Genomic DNA, 21,111 nt, shown 5'->3' with positions numbered 1-21,111 from the left:
GTCGGTTCATCCAAACTGCGGGTTTGACTCTGCTCCTGGGGCGGACAAAGATATGCGGCGAATGCCGGAGCGCATATATGCTTGTCTGCAAAGAGGGACATGCCTGGTCCCGCCCAGGTGTTCTTCTACGGCTAGTGTCCAGCCAGCTGCGGTATCAGCAAATTTGACCCGCCATCGGAGGGCCTCCTCCCCGGGTCCAGCTTCCGGTGCTTGGCGGTCGGTTCATCCAAACTGCGGGTGCTCCTGGAGCGGACAAAGATATGTGTATTTGCCTGAAGGATGGAAATAAACAAAGAATGATATTTTACAGGACATGACGGATATGTGTTTTTTCCAGGCTTTTTGGAAATAAACCAAATTTGATTTTGCAGTGCATTACGTAGCTCATTTACCCATGTGATGTTGTGCAGTACATTACTGAGCTCATTTAACGATATGGTGTACCAGGCGAAGTGGGATGCTGCCATGTCCCAACTGGTCTCCGGAGGAATATAAGGAGAGTTGACAGGGGACTCTGCCCAGTGCTCATGAACCAAATGAGGGGTGTGTTAGAAGGGAAGGCTCTGGCTGTTTCTGCAGCCTCTGCTTCTACCTTCTCTCCCCATCCCGATACCAGCGCGTGCCTGCTGTAAAAGGCAGGTGCACGGGCTCTCACTGCCACTAACTCTGAGCCTGGCTCCCGAGCAGCACGTTCTCCCCGGCAGTCCGCCAGCAGATGAAATACACCCACCTCTCCGCCTCTTCCGAGGGACGAGGGAACCGCGCGGGGGGGTCTGCTGGAGGCTCCTGCCGGGTGCTCCGTACTGCGTTTCACCGGGACCTTGCTCAAAAAACTCGGAACCCTGACTCCAGTGCGGTGTGGCGGTCTCGCCCTGGCCGTCCACCGTGCGCCTCCGGGTACCTGACTCCTCCGGGGGCAGGTGCGATGGGTTCAATGCACCAAATGAGGGGTGTGTTAGAGGGGAAGGCTCTGGCTGTTTCTGCAGCCTCTGCTTCTACCTTCTCTCCCCACCCCGATACCAGCGCTTGCCTGCTGTAAAAGGCAGGTGCACGGGCTCTCACTGCCACTAACTCTGAGCCTGGCTCTAGAGCAGCACGTTCTCCCCGGCAGTCCGCCAGCAGATGAAAAACACCCACCTCTCCGCCTCTTCCGAGGGACGAGGGAACTGCGCGGGGGGGTCTTCTGGAGGTTCCTGCCGGGTGCTCCGTACTGCGTTTCACCGGGACCTGGCTCGAAAAACGTCGGAACTCTGACTCCAGTGCGGTGTGGCGGTCTCGCCCTGGCCGTCCACCGTGCGCCTCCGGGTACCTGACTCCTCCGGGGGCAGGTGCGAGGGGTTCAATGCACCAAATGAGGGGTGTGTTAGAGGGGAAGGCTCTGGCTGTTTCTGCAGCCTCTGCTTCTACCTTCTCTCCCCACCCCGATACCAGCGCGTGCCTGCTGTAAAAGGCAGGTGCACGAGCTCTCACTGCCACTAACTCTGAGCCTGGCTCTCGAGCAGCACGTCCTCCCCGGCAGTCCGCCAGCAGATGAAAAACACCCACCTCTCCGCCTCTTCCGAGGGACGAGGGAACCGCGCGGGGGGGTCTGCTGGAGGTTCCTGCCGGGTGCTCCGTACTGTGTTTCACCGGGACGTGGCTCGAAAAACTCGGAACTCTGACTCCAGTGTGGTGTGGCGGTCTCGCCCTGGCCGTCCACCGTGCGCCTCCGGGTACCTGACTCCCCTGCCTCCTCCGGGGGCAGGTGCGAGGGGTTCAATGCCTCCTCCCCCCGCTGCGGCGAAAGCCGGAGCGGGATGGAGCGCCCGGAGGTACTGTTATCCCCACGTTTTTGTACCCAAAACTGTCTTGTGAGCTCGTGGCAGAACCATGAAACAAAAAACAATCAATGTATCGGACCCATCACCAGCCCCGCGTCGGTGCGGAGGTGGGACCATTTTAACCAGGTGGTAACCCAATTCCTCCCCTTGGTCCGTGTTCCCTGCATTGAAGCATCGGACCCATGGTTGCAATCAGCAGTTGTCTAACGCATATAAACGGAGAAACAGAAAACCATTTAAATAGAATTCATTGTGTGTGTTTTGGGAAGGATGTTGACCGAATGCCCGGTGTGCAGACTCCGCTATCTGGCTTTGAAAAGCACCTGAAGCACAAACATGCAGTGCGGAACCTGGAGGAAAGAGGCATCATTCTTAAAATGGCCAGTGGTAGAATAAATGTTCGGACCAAACCCTTTCCCATCACAGGGTGTTCGTATGCTGGGAAGAAACTACACCGTCATGTAACTCGTGACCACCCTGAGTTCTCCCGAGATGAGGCACATCAGGTCATGGCAAGGCTGAAGCATAGCGTGGCCATGCAGTTGCTCCATGACCTCCGAGAGACTAATCCCATCATTGGAATGGCTACATTATTGGATATAGACAATGAGGAGGAATACCCGGTGCACCCTCCACCCTTCTCCCCACATACCGAGTGTGACGAAGAGGACTGCATGCAGGTGAGGCTGGAAAATGTGGCATTGAGGGCTCAGAAGGATGCCCTCATTGATGAGGTGAAGACCCTGCGCTCCAGGCTAAAACAGGGTCTAAAACCCAGGAAGCAGAATGCCACTGCTGCTCTGCTTGAGGAAGATGAAGAATGTATACGATTTAAGGGCGTAGCAATCTCAAGTACCCCCGGCATGAACACAGTAGCCTCCGGCAGCAATACCCCTCTCAAGACCCCGGTGAAGACTGTCATGCGGTCCATAGAAGCCTCTGCGAGTGAGACCCCTCTCAAGTCTGTGATGCGGTCCCCAGAAGCCTCCGGAAGCAAGACCCCGGTGAAGACTGTCATGCGGTCCCCAGAATCCTCCGGAAGCAAGACCCCGGTGAAGACTGTCATGCGGTCCGACAAAGCCTCCGGTAGTGAGACCCCGGTGAAGACTGTCATGCGGTCCCCAGAAGCCTCCGGTAGTGAGATCCCGGTGAAGACTGTCATGCGGTCCCCAGAAGCCTCCGGTAGTGAGACCCCGGTGAAGACTGTCATGCGGTCCCCAGGAGCCTCCGGTAGTGAGACCCCGGTGAAGACTGTCATGCGGTCCATAGAAGCCTCTGCGAGTGAGACCCCTCTCAAGTCTGTGATGCGGTCCCCAGAAGCCTCCGGAAGCAAGACCCCGGTGAAGACTGTCATGCGGTCCGTAGAAGCCTCCTGTAGTGAGACCCCTGTATGCCAGAAGACCCGTGCGTCTGTCTCCAATAAGCTGAAAGCTAATCTGGCTAAGGACTGGCCCTCTCCCCAAAATCAATGGTCCACTGGGAAGGGACGGGGGAATACCATGCTTGAAATCACGTTGCCTAAAAGCATGGAGACGTACATTCAGACATACAGAGGTCATTGTGAGGGTCTCGCACCGACAGTAAAACGGAAAGAGAATTGTATGTCCAATGTCAGCCGGATAAAGAACTTCCTAGTATTCATGGCCCATGGTGTTGACCGGCTGTCAGACTGGCTGTTTCTAAAAGACACAAAGAGGGTCCGTGGCTGGAGCGAGTATATTTCAGAGTCGGGCCGGACAGTCACAACATCGCTGTTGTTCCCTGAAGACTGTGAACCATTTCCTGAGGTACTTGTCTGCGTCAAAGCTCCGGGGGTGCAGGCTCACCCAGTCTGATATGACCCACATCATCAGAGAGGTGAAAGCCAACATTAACGATTTGAAAAAGTCTGTCACTGTCCACCGGTTTAAGGTGAAGAGGGACAAGCTGGATCATCTGCCGAGCCAGGCGGAGCTTCTCGCCGCCATGGCGGCCGCTGAGAAGCGCATCCCTGATCTCCTTGACCTGATGGCTAGCAATCCGACCTCAATCACCCAGTACCTGCTTTATGGCTATCTAACCCTCCATTGGAGCCTCCTGTATGGCCACCGTCTGGGTGTGTACGCAAACATGACCAACACGGAGGTCTTTGAGGCGGACAGAAGGGGCACTGCTGAGGGCTACATCATCCACGTGCAGGATCAAAAGACTGCCAAGACATTTGGTGAAACACAGCTGGTGCTTACAATAAAGGAGTTTAGCTGGGTCATGCGGTGGATGGGGATAAAAGAGGGCTTGTCGGGTCCTCAGAGTGAATTCTTCCTTTTCACATCGGGGAAGCAGGCTTCCAAGAACCTGAACGCTCACTTGAAGAGGGCTTGGGCTGATGCTGGGCTAGAAACAGCCGTCACCTTCACCATCTTGCGCACTGCCCTGGCTGACAATATCAAGCATCACCAAGATCCAGAAAGCAGGTCGATTCTCTCTAGGTTTATGTGCCACGACGTAAGCACTGCAGACCGGTTCTACGCGAATACGCCTGGAATAAAGGAGGCATTGAAGATCCGCTCCATGTTCAGGGCGGCAGCAGCTGCAGCAGCATCATCATCAGAAGGAGGTCTACCACCGTCAGCTACCTCCGAAGAGGACTCAGGGGCGGAGAGCAGCGATACCTCTTCTTAAGGACCGATTGATACTCCTGATGAGGGGAAAGGGGCCGTGGACTCAACCTTTTTTCCCCGGTGCACCGTACAAGTTAGACGGCTAATATGGCCCCCAGGCCCCTGTTAATCATGTTGTAATCATGTTGTTATTATGTTTATTTTGTATACTGTTTTTGTAAAAATGGTGTGATAATTAAGTACATAAAAATACATTAGTATAACCTTGAAGGTTCCCAGGGGCAAATACAGTGCCAGGTATCAGACTATAAGACACCTTCCCTGGCTTGTAAAATGCGGTGATGCGCCCTGGACGTATCAGACTATTTTAAACAACTTTTCCCTGCCTTTCAAACACGTATCCCTGGGTGTTTAACATTTAACATTGGACCCTCTCCTGAAAATGGACATATTCTGTGCATTTCCGGGAGAGGTTACATGTTAAATGATATCCTGCAAAATGACAGGCTAAAACGCTCTTCCATACGTTTAAAAACACTTTTCCGACGATTTTAAACAACTTTTCCCCGCCTTTCAAACACTTGTTCCTGGGTTATAGCCTGTCATTTTGCAGGACATCATTTAACATGGAATCTCTCCTGGAAATGGACATATTTTGTGCATTTCCAGGAGATGTTCAATGTTAAATGATATCCTGCAAAATGACAGGCTACAACTCTCTTCCAGACGTTTAAAAACACTTTCCCCGACCATTTAAACATTATTTCTGGCTTGTAAAGTGCGGTGATGAGCCCTGGTAGTATCAGACTATTTAAAGGGTTACCAGGAGCATGAGAATATCCTCCAAAGAAGGGGTGGTGGTGTCATGAATAAGGCCGAATATGGATGCCGATGTGCGGACGGTAAAGCACCGCAACATCCACCCCCTTTAGGGTAACCAGGGGCATGAAGTTCTGTAGGGTGTGAACATCTGGGTTTAGTCCGTGGGGGAGTGCTTAAGTCCGGGGGCCCGGGGTCTCACGGTGCACGAGGTTATGGAAGTACCACTGTTGCCGGAGGTCCTCAGTCCGTCCTTTGGGGCTCTGTGAGGGGCTAAAAAGAGGTGTTTTTCCCGGTCTATTTTAATGTAAGTCTGACATGAGCAGAGTGTGCATGTGAGGGAGCCGTGCTGGAGCTGCTTAGTCCGTCCTTTGGGGCTCTGTGAGGGGCTAAAAAGAGGTGTTTTCCCGGTCTATTTTAATGTAAGTCTGACATGAGCAGAGTGTGCATGTGAGGGAGCCGTGCTGGAGCTGCTTAGTCCGTCCTTTGGGGCTCTGTGAGGGGCTAAAAAGAGGTGTTTTTCCCGGTCTATTTTAATGTAAGTCTGACATGAGCAGAGTGTGCATGTGAGGGAGCCGTGTTGGAGCTGCTTAGTCCGTCCTTTGGGGCTCAGTGAGGGGCTAAAAAGAGGTGTTTTTCCCGGTCTATTTTAATGGAAGACTGACATGAGCAGAGTGTGCATTCTTTGAAACTAATCCACCCACGCTTAGCATGCTATTTTAGGGTATAAATCGTACCTTGTCACCATGCATGTAGCTGCATTTAAAAAAAGCTTACAGCACCGGGTATTCCCAGGCGGTCTCCCATCCAAGCACTGACACGGCCCGACCCTGCATTACTATGGGTCTCTGAAACAATCTGACTTTTACCACACTGTGAGCAGGGTTTAATCCGATTTTCAGCACTCTTTCCCCCGCAGAAACTAGTTTAAATCACCGTGGTCACCATGGTGGGGATTTAGGAATGTACCTGTGCGTGGTGCGGAGCTTCCCTGCACTTTAAATCCATTGATTTGCCCTTTTTTTGTTGTATTTTTTACTATTAATGCACTGTGCTCCCTGGGACGACGCGCCCTCCTGCGGGGACACATGAGAACTGCACTCAAATCACTTTGTGCTTTTTAAACAGTTTAACATATTTTTTTCCACATTTAAAAACCGCTTTCTGCCCTGGAAATCATTTCTAATCATTATTACCGTTATGGAGGGGCTGCAGGAACACTTTCCCCGCCTTGCAAACATTTATTCCTGGTTAAAATAATCAATTTGTTCCGCCTGCTTTCCGTCAGCACCTCTGCGGCTGTCGGATTAACACAGATGAATGCACTTTTAACACTCACGCAGCCATAATTCCTGCTCTTTTCCTGGGTTACAAAGGGAGGTGACGCAGCCTGTCCTCTGAGTCTCCCCGCCTCTCAGAGACTTATTTCTGGGTAAAAAAAGCCATGTGCTCCGCCCCCTGGATCTCTGCATGTGTGTGTGCCTGTGAGTCTCTGGCTACTGTCCACATGCCCGCATTATGAGGCACTATTTTCGGATACATTTTCTCATTTTCACCACTTTTCATGTTTTTATTATGTATATTGTTATATTATTATTATTGTATATATGTATACTGTGTATACTGTTTTTGTAAAAATCATGTGATTATTAAATAAATAATAAAACATGAATATAACCTTGAAGGTTCCCAGGGGCAAATACAGTGCCAGGTGTCAGACTATTTAAACAATGTTTACCCAGGATTCAGACACCTTCCCTGGCTTGTAAAATGCGGTGATGCGCCCTGGAGGTATCAGACTATTTTAAACAACATTTCCCCGCCTTTCAAACACTTGTTCCTGGGTTATAGCCTGTCATTTTGCACGATATCATTTAACATTGACCCTCTCCTGAAAATTGACATATTCTGTGCATTTCCAGGAGAGGTTACATGTTAAATTATATCCTGCAAAATGACAGGCTACAACTCTCTTCCATACGTTTAAAAACACTTTTCCGACTATTTTAAACAACTTTTCCCCGCCTTTCAAACACTTGTTCCTGGGTTATAGCCTTTCATTTTGCACGATATCATTTAACATTGACCCTCTCCTGGAAATGGACATATTCTCTGCATTTCCAGGAGAGGTTACATGTTAAATTATATCCTGCAAAATGACAGGCTACAACTCTCTTCCATACGTTTAAAAACACTTTTCCGACTATTTTAAACAACTTTTCCCCGCTTTTCAAACACTTGTTCCTGGGTTATAGCCTGTCATTTTGCACGATATCATTTAACATGGAATCTCTCCTGGAAATGGACATATTCTGTGCATTTCCAGGAAATGTTCAATGTTAAATGATATCCTGCAAAATGACAGGCTACAACTCTCTTCCAGACGTTTAAAAACACTTTTCCCGACCATTTAAACATTATTTCTGGCTTGTAAAGTGCGGTGATGAGCCCTGACAGTATCAGACTATTTAAAGGGTTACCAGGAGCATGAGAATATCCTCCACAGAAGGGGTGGTGGTGCCGTGAATAAGGCCGAATATGGATGCCGATGTGCGGACGGTAAAGCACCGCAAAATCCACCCCCCTTTTAGGGTTACCAGGGGCATGAGGTTCTGTAAGGTGTGATCATCTGGGTTTAGTCCGTGGGGGAGCGCTTAAGTCCGGGAGTCTGGGGACTCACGGTGTGCAAGGTTATGGAGGTGCCCATGTCAGGGACACATGCTGGAGGTCTGTGGTCCGTTCTTTTGGGGGTCTTGGAGGGGCCACAGAGAGGAGATTTCCCCGGTCTCTGTCCTGGATGAGTGAAATAAACAGAGTCTCCATTTCAGGGACACATGCTGGAGGTCTCTCTCCCGAGAGTGGACGTCCATTGCCTGTAAATAGGTCTAACATTAGGTCTGTCACTTTGGCTAACCGCACCACTGTCGGTCGTCTCCCGAGAGTGGACGTCCATTGCCTGTAAATAGGGCTAAAATTAGGTCTGTCACTTTGGCTAACCGCACCACTGTCTGTCGTCTCCCGAGAGTGGACATCCATTGCCCCTAAATAGGGTCAGGGAAGCCGTCCAACTGAAGAAGGAGGCCTTCAGAGATTTGTTATCCCGGGGGACTCCCGAGGCAGTTGCAAGGTACCGACAGGCCCGAAGGGCAGCAGCCTCAGCCGTGGCCGAGGCAAAGCAGCGGGTGTTGGAGAAGTTCGGAGAAGACATGGAAAAGGACTTTCGGGCGGCACCAAAGTTTTTCTGGAAAACTGTCCGACACTTCAGGAGGGGGAAGCAGGGAACCATCCAAGCTGTGTACAGTAAGGATGGGATGTCGTTGACATCAACTGATGGATTGTTAGGGCGTTGGAAGGAACACTTTGAGGAACTCCTGAACCCGACAACTCCGCCCTCTATGTTAGAGGCAGAGCGGGAGTATGACGGGGGATCGACACCAATTTCCCGGGGGGAGGTCACTGAGGTCGTCAAACAACTTCACAGTGGGAAAGCCCCGGTGGTGGATGAGATCCGCCCAGAAATGCTGAAGGCTCTGGGTGTTGAGGGACTGTCATGGTTGACACGTCTCATCAACGTTGCGTGGAAGTCGGAAACAGTACCGAAGGAGTGGCAGACCGGGGTGGTGGTTCCCCTTTTCAAAAAGGGGGATCAGAGGGTGTGTGCCAATTACAGAGGCATCACACTACTAAGCCTCCCTGGGAAAGTTTACTCTAAGGTAGTCGAAAGGAGGTTCAGGCCGATTGTCGAACCTCAGATTGAGGAGGAACAATGCGGATTCCGTCCTGGTCGTGGAACGACGGATCAGCTTTTTACTCTCGCAAGGATCCTGGAGGGGGCCTGGGAGTACGCTTATCCAGTCTACATGTGTTTTGTAGACTTGGAGAAGGCGTATGACAGGGTTCCCAGGGAGTTACTGTGGGAGGTGCTGCGGGAGTATGGGGTGAGGGGGTCTCTACTCAGGGCCATCCAATCTCTGTACTCCCAAAGTGAGAGCTGTGTCCGGGTCCTCTGCAGTAAGTCGGACCCATTTCCGGTGAGGGTTGGCCTCCGCCAAGGCTGCGCTTTGTCACCAATCCTGTTTGTAATATACATGGATCGGATTTCGAGGCGTAGTCGTGGGTGAGGGGGTCTGCAGTTCGGTGGACTAAGGATTGCGCCACTGCTTTTTGCAGATGATGTGGTTCTGATGGCTTCATCGGTCTGCGACCTTCAGCACTCACTGGATCGGTTCGCAACCGAGTGGGAAGCGGCTGGGATGAAGATCATTACCTCCAAATCTGAGGCCATGGTTCTCAGCAGGAAACCGATGGACTTTCCACTCCAAGTAGGGAATGAGTCTTTACCCCAAGTGAAGGAATTCAAGTATCTCGGGGTCTTGTTCTCGACTGAGGGAACAATGGAGCGTGAGATGGGTCGGAGAATCGGAGCAGTGGGAGCGGTACTGCAGTCGCTTTACCACACCGTTGTGACGAAAAGGGAGCTGAGCCACAAGGCAAAGGGCTCTGTCTACCGGTCCATTTTCGTTCCTACCCTCACCTATGGTCATGAAGGATGGGTCATGACCGAAAGAACGAGATCGCGGGTACAAGCGGCCGAGATGGGTTTTCTCCGCAGGGTGGCTGGTGTCTCCCTTAGGGATAAGGTGAGAAGTTTGTGCATACGGGAGGGACTCAGAGTTGAACCGCTCCTCCTTCGCGTCGAAAGGAGCCAGTTGAGGTGGTTCGGGCACCTAGTTAGGATGCCACCTGGGTGCCTCCCTAGGGAAGTGTTCCAGGCACGTCCAGCTGGGAAGAGACCAAGGGGTAGACCTAGGACCAGGTGGAGGGATTATATCTCTTCGCTGGCCTGGGAGCGCCTTGGGATCCCCCAGTCAGAGCTGGTTGATGTGGCCAGGGAAAAGAAAGTTTGCGGCTCTCTGCTGGAACTGCTACCTCCGCAACCCGACCACGGATAAGCGGGAGAAGATGGATGGATGGATGGTTAAAATAAATCAAACTCCCAAAAAACGTACACAGCTTCTATTTGCTTTTATGTCACAGAGGGGAGACCTTTAGAGAGCTCCAGGGGCGGACTAGGGGGAAAAAGTGGCCCGGGGATTAATTGACAGACAGGCCCAGTTAATGCGCGGCATGTATGGGCCGGCCGGCGACGAAAGCATGGTACTTAACAAAAAACCCTATGCATTTTATTTTATTTTGGACAATTATTCATATAGTAATCACATTACCTTAGCCCTTGAGTTGCCTAGAGCAAAATAGTTACAGCATATATTTAGTGATTTTAATGTTAACAGATCATTGATACAATAACATTTTGACCCAATTTGCCTGACTTGACACATGGAATAAAACATGGGCCTAGAGAGCATCCTCAATGTGGGTGAAACAATTTAACAGGGGGTATGGGCAGGTGGTGGACCTCACCACCTCTAGGGGGGCCCGGGGGGCAAGTTCCCCCGGGAAGATTTTTTTTTAAATGTTGAAGTTAAATGCATCAATCTGGTGCACTTTGAGAGCAAAATTAGGGACTAAATCTATGGCAGTCAGTAGGGGCTTGGACTGTGAGCCATAGAGTCGCTGGTTCAAGTCCCCGACCAGACTCCATTTGGAGTGTGGACTTCTACTTGGAGAGGTCCCAGTTCACCTCCTGACCTGCCTTGGTGCCCTTGAGAAAGGCACCGGACATCCCCCTTCCCCCCTCACTCCCATTGCTCCCCGGGCGCTGTACAAAAGCTGCCCACTGCTCTAGACTCCTGGTACTAGGATGGGTTAAAAGCAGAGAACACATTTTACTGTGTGTGCTGTGTGCTCTGCATGTGTGACCATTAAAGAGGGTTTCATCCCTCCAAATTCTTCTTCTTCTTCTTCTTCAATTCTTCTTCTTCTTCTTCTTCAACACCCATATGAAACTGAACTGTAAACAGATTAACTTTTTCTTTCAACATTTATTTGAACAGCAAGTGGAGGCAATCGTGACTGCACCCAAAACAATAAACCTGCTAGCTAACTAGCCTAAACTCAGTAACAGAATGTGGGCAACACGTTCTTCTCCACACCTGCTCGACCTCTGAGTCAGACGTCACTTCCCCCCTTTTCTATCCTACGGGTACAGCCGTACAGCCACTCCCCCTGAACCCCGGCCCACATTTGTAAGTGTTCCGGCCCAGCCCAGCCCATCCCAATGGGCCACACCCCACTGGGCTGGGCTGGGCTGGGCCGGAACACTTACAAATGTGGGCCGGTAGGATTTAGGTAAGCAAAAAAAAAAAAGGGAGTGGCCGGAACACTTACAAATGTGGGCCGGTAGGATTTAGGCAAAAAAATATTAAAAATAAATAAATAAAAACAATCTTTTTTTTTTTTTTATATTTTTTTTGTTTTGTTTGGCCCTCCGGCCCACACACAGCACTCGCCCACCGGGGAAACTCTCGGTATTCCCAATGGCCAGTCCGCCCCTGGAGAGCTCTCTCTTGAAAGACTGAGCGGCTCTGATAACCTCAGCTCAATGAGGTAAAGGCACACCTTTATATGATCATTATAGTTCTAAAAAAATAAGAAAATAGGTGAAAAACAGGTATAAAATACTATATGACAGTGCGAAAAAGTAGTAATATTCATCCCGCTTCCATCACATTAGTATGCATGAAAAGTGACAGGTGCTGTGACAGGTCACACCTCTCCCTACTTATGCTAATGAGCTAAGTCCCGCCTCCCCTTTGATCGAGGTGTGAGATCTCAAGTAGGTGTGATATCCCAAGTAAGTGTGAAATCCGTCGATAGGAGGGGGGTGATGTATATTCACAGGTGTGAAAAGCCCCCACTGTTGCGCCTTATGGTGTATAATAAAAAATGTTTCAATCACATTAGTATGCATAAAAAGTGACAGGTCGGCCCGCCCCCAAGTGTGTGTGTGTGTGTGTGTATGTGTGGGTGTGGGGACCTTCACTGATGTCCTTCCAAGGAGGTGTGTGTGTGTGTGTGTGTGTGTGTGTGTGTGTGTGTGTGTGTGTGTGTGTGTGTGTGTGTGTGTGTGTGTGTGTGTGTGTGTGTGTGTGTGTCTGTGTGTGTGGACCTTCACTCCTGAGCTATAGGTGCCTGTCTTAACACCCCATGGCCCAGCAGTCGGCCATAGGCTGTAAAAGTCCTGGAAAGCAGGCAGGCACCTCGTTTGAGAGATGACTGTGTGTGTATTAGAGAGCCTGAGGAGACACATTTTTACCGCCCATGCTTGACTGTTTATCTGTGCACTTTCAATTGTATACAATACAACACAAAAATGCCCAGTGCTGCTAAGAAATAAGTTCAGAAAGCTCTGAAAGCTCTAACAAAAGTAACTCTCCAGGTATTTCAGACAGAGTATGCGGATTCGGTCTGATCAGAACAAAGAAAGCACCTTTTGCCTTCCTAGTCAAGAGTGTTGATTAAGTTAGTCTGCACATACTCCCTTACTGTCACCCTTACCTCTTCCTATGGCTGTCAGGCCTTTTGGTGTGTGTGTGTGTGTGTGTGTGTGTGTGTGTGTGTGTGTGTGTGTGTGTGTGTGTGTGTGTGTGTGTGTGTGTGTGTGTGTGTGTGTGTGTGTGTGTGTGCGTGCGTGCGTGCGTGCGTGCGTGCGTGTGTGTGTGTGTGTGTGTGTGCAGGGCCGGCCCGCCGCACCGGCGTTATAAATGTTCGCCTAGGGCGCTGAACTGTAGAGGGAGCGCAGGGGTGCAGTCCAGATTTAAAAAAAAAAATTTTTTTTAATAGGCCTATGTATATTTTTTTTTATATTTGTAGGCGCCCCCCAGATTCCTTTTTTTTAGGCGCCGCTCAGATCAGGATTCATTTGTTTTTTGAGAATATGAAAAATAAAACGTAGGGGCGACCCAACACTGCACCACCCCTCTCTATGTTTTCTTTGGTTCTGTCCATTTGTGTTTTGCGTGTTGCGAGCGCGAGAATTAGAACTTCACTGTCACAACATGAAGCGGGGCAACCCCAACAAAAAGCCGTCTGGGGCGCATTGGAAAAGGCAAAGAAAGAGAGAGGAGGAAAAACTCCAGGAAAACAGAGGTATGTCTGATGACTGTTTGTGTTTATTGGCATTTTTCAAGCAACGGTATAAAGCTAGCTAGCTAACGTTAGCTAATGATAGCAGCTGATATATAGTATGATAGAAGCTAGCAGATGAGCTGCTTTACCATCTAGCTTGATAGCTCTTTTTACACCAACTGCACTGTGTGGTTTTTCTTGTATTCTTTATATATATTTATTATTATTAAAGCTATCTATTTTGTTCCATCTTTAGCTTACAAATGGTAATGGACACAAAATAATTCTGCTAAATCATTAACTAGCTAGGTTATCACTTAAAAAATATATTTTGCATATTTGGGCACAGGAAATTATGTCAGCTAGTCTGAACTGCTCAGTATTATTGCAGATAGATACCTACTACATTATTCTCTGTGTAATTTCCAGGTGAATTGTTAAAATATCTGGGTAATCCCACTCACACCACTGCACAACCTGAGTCTACTGCATCACTGCCTGTAGCAGGTGAGTTCAGTCAAGTTTTTTGTGATATTGCCTGTTGAATTTATTAGGGTTGTGGGTAGTTCATACACATGTTCACACCTGCACATTACAATAGCACCTATATCACTTATAATGTACATGTTAATGTAAAACAGTGGGTGTCTGACTGTATCCATGCATGTTCGACTGTCTGCAGGTGAAAACGTATCACTACTACCTGTCCCAAGTGAACCTGCTGCTACACAATCTGCAGGAGAGACATTGGTCCCGAGTACCACAACACAGTCTGCAGCACGTGAGTCCAGTTTATTATTGCACATTACAATAGCACTTCTCTTACTAATAATGTACATGTTAATGTAAAACATATACACACACACACACACACACCCACACCCACACCCACACACACACACAGTGGGTGTCCGACTGTATCCATGCATGTTTGACTGTCTGCATGTGAAAACATATCACTACCTGTCCAGTGAACCTGCTGCTACACAATCTGCAGGGGAAACATTGATCCCGAGTACCACAACACAGTCTGCAGCACGTGACGCCACAAAGGCAGCAGCTTATGACCCTGCCGACTGGCCATCCATAAGGTAAGAACAGAGTTTGTGAGCAGAGGACCCTATCAGGCAAAACCACACTTCATTTTTCCAAAAAGACAGGATGGGAGAAGCTGCCACCACCAATACTTTTATAGAAAACTGGTAAATGGGGAAAGAATCAAGAGAAGCTGGCTATTGTACTCACAGAAAAACGACAGCCTTTACTGTTTTTGCTGCAAGCTGTTCTCCCAGAAGGAATACAAATTAATCAGTGCAGGACTAAATGACTGGAAAAATTGCCACCAATTACTGAAAACACACGAGAACACTCCAGAACATACTAAACACATGGAATCATGGAAAGAGTTAGAGTTTCGATTACAAAAGGGGCAAACTATTGATAGGACTGAGATGGCGCTTACAGACATAGAAAGGAAGAGATGGCGTGAGGTGGTAACAAGGTTGGTCGCCATCATTCAATCATTAGCTGAGAGAAACATGGGCCTCAGGGGAACATGTGACACACTCAACAAACCCAACAATGGCAACTTCCTTAAAGAAGTGGAGCTGATGGCAATGTTTGACCCTGTAATGAAAGAACACGTTGCTAAAGTCAAAAGGGGTGCAAGCCATACCACATATCTCGGAAAAAATATTCAAAATGAACTCATTGAATGTATCGGTGAGAGAATCAGTGCCCACATGATTGAAGAAATTAAGAAGGCTAAATATTATTCCATCATTCTGGACTGCACACCTGACATTAGCCACACAGAGCAGTTATCAGTCATCTTAAGGATTGTTACAATGGAGGAGATGCCACAAGTTAAGGAACACTTCATGGGGTTCCTTGTCGCTGAGGAATCAACTGGCGAGAGTTTGTCATCCCTCATCCTGGACAGGCTCCAAGAACTGAACATCCCCTTTGAGGACTGTAGGGGGCAGTCTTATGACAATGGTGCCAATATGCGAGGGAAAAACAAAGGAGTTCAGGCCAGGTTACTTGAACTAAACCCGAGGGCACTATCCGTGCCATGTGGCGCACACACTCTCAATCTGGTGTTAGCTGATGCAGCGAAAAGCTCCCTAGATGCCACTGGATACTTTGGCTACCTCCAAAACCTTTTTACATTGTTTTCAGCATCCACAAAGCGCTGGGACATTTTGATGAGCCATATCACCACTACCTTGAAATCATGGTCTGAAACCAGGTGGGAGAGCCGGGTCAACAGTGTGGAAGCTGTGCAATATCAGGCTCAACATGTTCGAGATGCACTTTTGGAGGTGAGGGACAAGGCCACTGACATAATGATCAAAATAGAGGCACAGTCTTTGGCTGAGGAAGTGGGGTCCTACCGCTTCTCCATTTGCACTGTGGTGTGGTACGACATCCTCAGTAAAGTCAAACAGGTCAGTAAGGTCATGCAGTCTGTGTCAATGCAACTTGACATCGCAGTTGACCTCCTGAGAAAGACAAAGGCCACCCTGGAAGACTACAGAGCCACTGGATTTGCCTCTGCTCAGATCAGTGCTAAAGACATGTGTGAGGACATGGATGTGGATGCTGTCCTCAAGGAGAAGAGGCTGAGGTCAACCAAGAGGCAGTTCTCTTATGAAGCACCTGATGAGCCAATGGCCAATGCCCTAAAAAAGATGGCAGTTACATTTTTCAACAGGGTGGTTGATGTTTGCATCACTTCCCTCAATGAGCATTTTGAACACCTGGAAGAAGTTCAGGCAAACTTTGGGGTGCTTGTCAACTTCCCCGAACTGCCCAGAAACGAGCTGACAAAGCAGTGTCAAACACTGAGCAACACCCTGAGCTCTGGCGGACAGTCAGACATAGATGGAAAAGAGTTGGCACTGGAGCTGATGAACTTTCCAACTCTCCCCTCACCCACAATGACCACCCTGGAACTGTTGGTGTTCTTGGAAAGGAATAACCTGAGGGAGGTTTATCCTAATATGTGGGTGGCCCTCAGGATCGCAGTCACTATGCCAGTGACAGTGGCTTCAGCAGAAAGAAGCTTCTCAAAGCTGAAGTTAATTAAAACCTACCTGAGGTCTACAATGGTCCAAGAACGCCTCAGTGGACTTGCCATCATCAGCATTAACAGTGATGTTTCTCGTCAGCTGTCATATGAGGATGTTATCGATGACTTTGCACTAAAGAAGTCAAGACGAGTGCAATTCTGAGTGTTTAAGTTAAGCAAGTCAGTAAGGTATTTATTTATTATTACAATATGTGTGTTCAAAAACAGAAATGTAATTGTTCTTTTTTTGTATAAATCGTTTTTATGTATTTGTTAATATTTTTTCATTTATTTTATTTTATTTATTTATTATTACAATACGTGTGTTCTTAAGTGTTCTTTCAAATATTTCTATAACTCCTTCTGCGGAAGCTACTTGTTTATTAAAAGATGTTTGTTGAATTATAACTAAAGCAAGTGTGGTTTTTGTATTTGTGTGTAGGGTGGGGGGGTTGGTGTTTTCAATGTATACTATAAGACAGTAAACAAAAAATATCGTTTAAAAACTGGAGAGATAAAAATATGAATACATAAATGAGTGTTAACTAGGTCAAATAAGATCTGAATGAACAACAAAAATAAAATAAGTTACATTTATTGGCTATGGTAGGTCATTGGTTATTGGTAAGCCTTTTTGCCTATGTCAATAAGTTTCTGTTTTTGTAGTGTATTCGTCTTTTGTAGAGATTTTTAATTTGTTCTTTATATATTCTATGGGGGGGGGGGGGCGCCAGCTAAAATCTCGCCTAGGGCTGCAAATTGTCTAGAGCCGGCCCTGTGTGTGTGTGTGTGTGTGTGTGTGTGTGTGTGTGTGTGTGTGTGTGTGTGTGTGTGTGTGTGTGTGTGTGTGTGTGTGTGTGTGTGTGTGTGTGTGTGTGTGTGTGTGTGTGTGTGTGTGAGTGAATCAGTCACAGATGTCTTCACATGGAGATGAAGACTCCTCTCTCTTAACACCCAATGTCCTGCAGTCGGCTGAGGCTGTAAAAGTATAGAAAAAGCAGGTAGGAGGGGGTTGAGAGGAGACTCTGGGGTTTCAATGTATCCAGACCAAATATGCGGATTCAGAGCTGATCAGAACACAGAAAGGCTGGAAAATTCTTTTTTAGTTTTTGTCTACTATCTACATGTTTGTAATGTGTAGGTACATATTTTCAATGTATATATATATATAGATATATATATATATCTATATATATATATATATATATAGATATATATATATATATGAATAGGCCTAAACAGTATTGTTTCTGTCATAAAAAACAAATGTGATGCTAATTTGTTAATCAACTAGGAATAATCCGATTGGTGGGTTTTTAGAGCCATAAACCTAGCTAGTGCAGCTGGGGTTTTTATAAAGGGTTACAGATTCACCATAGAGAGGACAGGTAATGAGTGACCGTAGCAGCTCATCTGTGTGCTTTTTCCTGACCCGGATCGGATCTTTTGGAAGAAAAACACTGGTATGTACTTTTTATTTTATTTTATAATAGCATGTAATTATTTAATGTTGCTTGGCTTGGATGTTGTTGTATTTACTGGCTTTTTTTTTTATGAGTAAAGTATCCAAAATAATGTTTTTAATATACTTACTCATTTCTATCAAAAGGCGTTGAATTCCCCGCGCGAGCCAGCCAGCAGCGACCCCTCAAGAGGACTCCATTCTGGAGTTTTTACACACACGTCCTGCCCTCGTGTCTGATCTCAGTGTGTAACACCCGTGACTGGTTCATACACATCCCAAACGAGTCGGACAGACACAGCCCCTCTTCAGCAGGTGGGGGTCGACCCTCAACACAGAATCTGCTTGAGAATCAGGTCGATATTGAACTCATGCCCTGACACACTCCTGACGAGTTATCATACCGGTAAATGCCTTTTATGGTTATTTTATAAGATGAGCGCTAAATGAATTGTTTGTTAAATGTATAATCCTATGTTCAAAAATACTTATCCCTTTTTTATTTATTTTTATTTCTCTGTCTTTTTTTTTCTCTATAGAGCTATCCCCTATTATCAAGAGGACCCCTGCTGCTGTTGCGGTCAACTTTTCGGTCACACCAACTGAATAAGCTGGACGGGTCTCATGTAAACTGCTACTGATGTATCCGAATGGTATGTTGGCTTTATGTCCATAAATGTAGAAGCAGTGTGAAATGTTTCTTCAGTGGTATCACATCTATTTTTGATTTTGTTTTTGTTTTTTTGTTCTTTTGTTTTTTTGCTTGAGGGGGAATGATTTCATAAACGGTCAAAACATGGATGATTTAACAGATGTAGACAGGTCTTTTCTTCGGGATATACATAACATAAGTGAGCTAAGCAGTGATGAAGATTACAGGTATGAAGACCAGTCATTTCCTCGGGGGTCGGGCAATATCAGTGAAATAGCAGGTTCAGCTGAAAACGAATCTCCTAGCCCCTCAGAAGCAGAACCCCACACAGCTAGAGAACTATCTTTTCTCGAGGATATGCGAAAAATGCATGAGCTAAGCAGTGAGGAGGAATACGCTTTTGGAGACATGTCTTATCCTCCATGTTCAGGCAGTATCAGTGATTCAAATGACGAAGCAACAGTTGCATGCGTACATTCCCCCTCCTCTGAAACAAACTCAATCTCTCCAGCATTAAATGACACAATGGAATGGGCACTAGACTCTTACCAGAACCGGGGGCTTTTAAATCAGCTCCCAGACGATGTACTCCATCTGAATGGACAAAATAGCAAAGCTTCAGCCAATGCCGCATTACCAGTTTCCACTGTGCAAGATGGTGGATATATTAGTGACTCTCTGAGTGACTCTGGATCATCAGTCTACACAGTCCAAAATGATGGATATGTTTGTGACACTCCGAGTGACTCAGAATCACCAGTTTCCTCCATGCAAAGTGGTGGACATGTTGATCAGAATGACATTCCGAGTGACTCAGAATCACCAGCCCCCTCGTTACAACATGGTGGAGGCGCCAGCCGAAATGCCTCAACATGTGTTTTCTCTTGACCTGTATTCAATAACACAGAACTGCGTCAGTCTCTAGTCCTAACTCCTCCTAACGATGGCGTAGACTTTGCGGCCTATTATAGGGTTCTGATGAGCAATGTACATGCTATGCTACGTGAGGCTTTTGCACGGGCAGAGAGGGAAGATCTTGTACAGATTGAACTGCAAGGTGAACAGCTACAGGCTAACGTGTCAGCCATTTCAAATGCCCATGGTGTTAATAATCTGAATGATTTTGAGGATGCCCTGTTCAATGCAGTGCAGTCAAATTTGGAGGTAACGGCATACAGCAATCTTGAGCTTGTGGTGCAAATTGTTCAATCACCCCGTGGCGGTGGTGAGAAACGATTGGCTAGTAAAATGTTGGAGAGTGAAATTGTCAGAAAGAAGAAGAGGTTTCTTTACGTTGTTCAGAACCCTTCCAACCAGCTGTGTTTTGCTATTAATTTAGCCATGTTGTTGCATAACAACATCACTGATAGTGAAGCTTATGAACGCGGTATACGGATTCAGAGGAGGGTGGGTTTGACGGATCAGACAGCTGTGACATTCAACGACATTGATAAATTCGAAGAGAGTTTGAAATGCAAGATTGTGGTGTTTTACAGAGGCGACGATGATCGTGCCCACTGTAAATTCCAGACAGACGGCCCCAAACGAGACAAAACTGTGTTTTTGTTCCTCTTCAAAAACCATTATTATGGGATTAAAAACTTGAAGGGGTTTTTAGGCTCTCCATATGTCTGCGAACATTGTTATACAGGCTACAGCTCAAAGTGGACACACACCTGTACTGGTCAGTGTCTTGTCTGCCTTGACCCCTCATGTTCTCGGGAAGAGTTTAAACCCATCTTTTGTAAAGATTGTAACAAAACGTGCCGTACGGTTGGCTGCCACTCTCGACATAAAAAACAGACACAGAGAGCATCAGGCATTGCCAGTAACTGCGATTTACACAAAAAGTGTGTAGACTGCCGACTTTCTTACTACACCCCCAAGAGTAGTGCAGATAAAACACACAAGTGTGCGGTGAAGAAATGTAAAACATGCGGCGAGAAATTACCCTCTGCTTCTATAGGAGAGTGTGAAAAAAATCTGTGTTACATCGGAGTGTTACCCAAAGAGACAGAACACAATGACAACATTGTGTTTTATGATTTTGAGACAATGGTGGGGGCAGAAGGTGTACATGCCCCTTTTTTGGTGTGTGCAAAAACCCTTGTAGGTGAAATTTGGGTCGCTGAGGGTGCCGACTGTGCGCTGCAGTTTCTGGCACATTTTAGGTCCCCCAAATTAAAAAATGCAACCTTCATCGCTCACAATGCTAAGGGTTTGGACAGCTATCTCATTATCAATGCAATGATTGAGCAAGGGCTAAAACCCTCTTTGATAATGCAAGGAAGTAAAGTGATCTCTTTTACTGACCAAGATTTCGGACAAAAGTACATAGACTCACTGTCTTATCTCTCTATGCGTTTAGCAGCAATGTTAAAAGCTTTGGGATTTGAAGATAAAATCAAGGGGTACTTCCCTCACGGTTTCAGCTCTGAGGCCAATCAGAGTTATATCGGACCTTACCCGCCAGCACACTGTTATGGGATTGAGCGCATGACAACTGATGAAAAGAGTGACTTTTTCACATGGTATGAGACGGTACGCACAGGTACTTTTGATTTTCGAAAGCAGGCATTGCTTTACTGTAAAAACGATGTTGACATTCTTGCCCAGGGCGCCGCTTTATTTCGAAAAGGTTTTCTCGAGGAGACAGG

General features: G+C 47.2%; 1 protein-coding gene across 1 annotated transcript; it reads left to right on the top strand.

Moving 5' to 3' along the window:
* Positions 1 to 13,175: 13,175 nt before the first annotated feature.
* LOC307015475 (uncharacterized protein) lies at positions 13,176 to 15,301 on the top strand. The gene is made up of 4 exons (XM_079644110.1): positions 13,176 to 13,288; positions 13,697 to 13,774; positions 13,950 to 14,048; positions 14,265 to 15,301. The coding sequence occupies exons 1-4, from the start codon at positions 13,198 to 13,200 to the stop codon at positions 14,360 to 14,362; spliced, it is 366 nt and encodes a 121-aa protein (XP_079500236.1). The 5' UTR covers positions 13,176 to 13,197; the 3' UTR covers positions 14,363 to 15,301.
* The last annotated feature ends 5,810 nt before the right edge of the window (positions 15,302 to 21,111 follow it).

The sequence above is a fragment of the Notothenia rossii genome (genome assembly GCF_949606895.1).
Source record: "Notothenia rossii genome assembly, chromosome: 1".
NCBI lineage: Eukaryota > Metazoa > Chordata > Actinopteri > Perciformes > Nototheniidae > Notothenia > Notothenia rossii.
The sequence above is the reverse complement of the archived record's forward strand: the minus strand, read 5'-3'. Positions and strand labels throughout refer to the sequence as shown.

Coding starts and splice junctions, on each gene's coding strand:
- LOC307015475 (XM_079644110.1), top strand. CDS start 13,198: ATGAAGCGGGGCAACCCCAACAAAAAGCCGTCTGGGGCGCATTGGAAA. Junction 13,289..13,696: donor AAAACTCCAGGAAAACAGAG/GTATGTCTGATG, acceptor TGTAATTTCCAG/GTGAATTGTTAAAATATCTG. Junction 13,775..13,949: donor TGCATCACTGCCTGTAGCAG/GTGAGTTCAGTC, acceptor GACTGTCTGCAG/GTGAAAACGTATCACTACTA.